Raw genomic sequence first — 1,981 nt, forward strand, 5'->3', positions numbered from 1 at the left:
ATCTCTGTGTCCGAGTCTGCAGTCTTCTGTGTCTGCTGTCACTCACCTGAGAGCTGAGATACTGATTTATTTTGAACTCTTTGAAACAATGCCCCCTAACGGCACTCAGCAGAACCCACTCTGGCTGGAGTAAGCAGAAAAGGAGATCCTAGGAAGGGCTTTATCAATCCCGCCAGCAGCTCAGAGTGCAAATGGCAAAGCCACCCTCTCCTCAGACTTCCTCATGCCATCACTGATGGGGATTTCCAGTTGGTGTAACTCCGTGGCGCTCACGCATGTGCCGCTGCACCGCCCCCCGCAGCCGGACCCCGGAGCTCTATGACATGGGGGAGGGGCTAAGACACAGGCTTGGAATCCCATACTGGCCTGCAGGCCTGCTGGAGGGGACGCGTAGGGACACTGCTGCCAGACACAGCCATCGCGGCGTACCTCGCCTTCCCTGGGCACCGGCGCCCCAGCCTGGCCCCCTCCGTGGCTGCACGGAAGGCTGGATGCCTCCCCACAAGGGTGCACGGTGATGGCGTCTCACCTCTGGCCGCTGGAGCAGGGTTCCGAGGCCCTTCTGATGGGCGGAGTCTGGCTCACTGCAAATATCTTTGCTGCAAGAGACTCTGGGGAAGCGACTGTGAACAATTGCTAGATTCTGCTGGGAGAGCGGCGGCTCTGGATTCGGAAGTCTAGAAGTTTAACGCAGGTGTTCACGGCTTGGGGGATCGTCCAAAACAGCACGACGGTGTCAGCAACCCAGAGCACTGGCAAGAGCGGCGTTTAGCAATCCCCTTTCCTGGCCATAGGTTCTCTCATACTTCAGTGTCCTCTTCCCACTAGCATAACTCTCTGCTTTCTTCTAAGATTCCTCTAACTCGGTGACTTCTCCCAGGGAGCGGAGAGTCATCTTCCCTGGTTATGACTGTCAGGCTGTAAAGAGTCAGCTGCACTGATCCCCGAGGGGGGTGTTGATTCTGTGAGGTCCCAAGGGGGGGAAGTGTCTGAGAAACCCACCTTGCTCGAAGGTGATGAGCGCGGGATGAGGTAGGCGGGGTGGTAGGGAGCAGGTGCCAGGGAACAGGCGAGAGCCAGCACAGCACCCCAGGCCAGGGAGGGCTAGCGTGGCTGAAGCATGGAGAGTTCTAGATGTGGCCCCGGCCCGAGAGCAGGTGGTGGTGGAATCCTGACCGGCCTTGTTGGTCATGAAAAGGAGATTGAGTTTTACTGGGAGTGAAGCTGCCAGGTTTAAGGAGAGAAGTGACTTTCCGCTGACGGGTGAAGGGTGACTGTTAAAGGGCCGTGGCCTGCAAGCCGTGGCCACCTACGGTCATCATCGTGGTGCTTAGATCCAGCTCAGAAGTCGCCTGCTCTGAGAAGCCCCCTTGTGGGGCAGAGTCAGCATGCTCCCAGCTGCGGCTGTTCCCTGACAGGGTGCATGGCCTCGAGAGCTGCTTCTGGCCGGGAGGTGAGTCCCTAGGGTCTCCTGGGGCCTCCAGCCCAGTGCTGCCACCTGGCCCTTCCGAGGGGCCATGGGCTATAGGGGGAGACTTTGAAGCCGCTGTCGGCTCAAACTGTCCTTCCAGCTGGGAAAGGGGGCTCTCTGGGGAATGCATGTTTGACTTTCTATTCCCAGTAATGTAGGTTCACATGTTTGTGGATGTTTGAGGCTGCGATGAAAGCGCGTCTGTTCGTGCTGCAGACGCTGGGATTTTTAGTATTATTTTCCAAAACCCAGAGCCCACTGCAAAACCTTGGGACTTGGCTGGGGCAAGGAAGGTGTGCGGAGCGGAATGAAACCTGGAGGCCAGCAAACCTGGCCGGAGGTGGGGGGCAGGCGCGCCCCGGGGGTCCCCAACAGGGACGCTGGGGAGCAGGCACGCGGCTGGGGCCTCAGACCGGGAGAGAGGGAGGGTGGGCGGTGCCCAGGCCGGGGCCGCGGTTGCCAGGGCTGCCGAGCGCCGCCAGGAGGCACCGGGCCGAGCCCACCCAGGGG

At 59.9% G+C, this 1,981-nt stretch overlaps 1 protein-coding gene across 1 annotated transcript in view; it reads left to right on the forward strand.

The window, feature by feature from the left end:
- The first annotated feature begins 1,423 nt into the window (after positions 1–1,423).
- Positions 1,424–1,981, forward strand: part of MATN3 (matrilin 3) — a 15,171-nt gene continuing 14,613 nt past the window's right edge. The window contains exon 1 of the mRNA XM_004686063.1: positions 1,424–1,453. Within this exon, the coding sequence (XP_004686120.1) occupies positions 1,424–1,453 (30 nt within the window). The remainder of the gene's footprint in view (positions 1,454–1,981) is intronic.

This window comes from Condylura cristata, unplaced genomic scaffold (genome assembly GCF_000260355.1).
Source record: "Condylura cristata isolate star-nosed mole 26May11 unplaced genomic scaffold, ConCri1.0 scaffold00020, whole genome shotgun sequence".
In the NCBI taxonomy this organism is placed as follows: domain Eukaryota; kingdom Metazoa; phylum Chordata; class Mammalia; order Eulipotyphla; family Talpidae; genus Condylura; species Condylura cristata.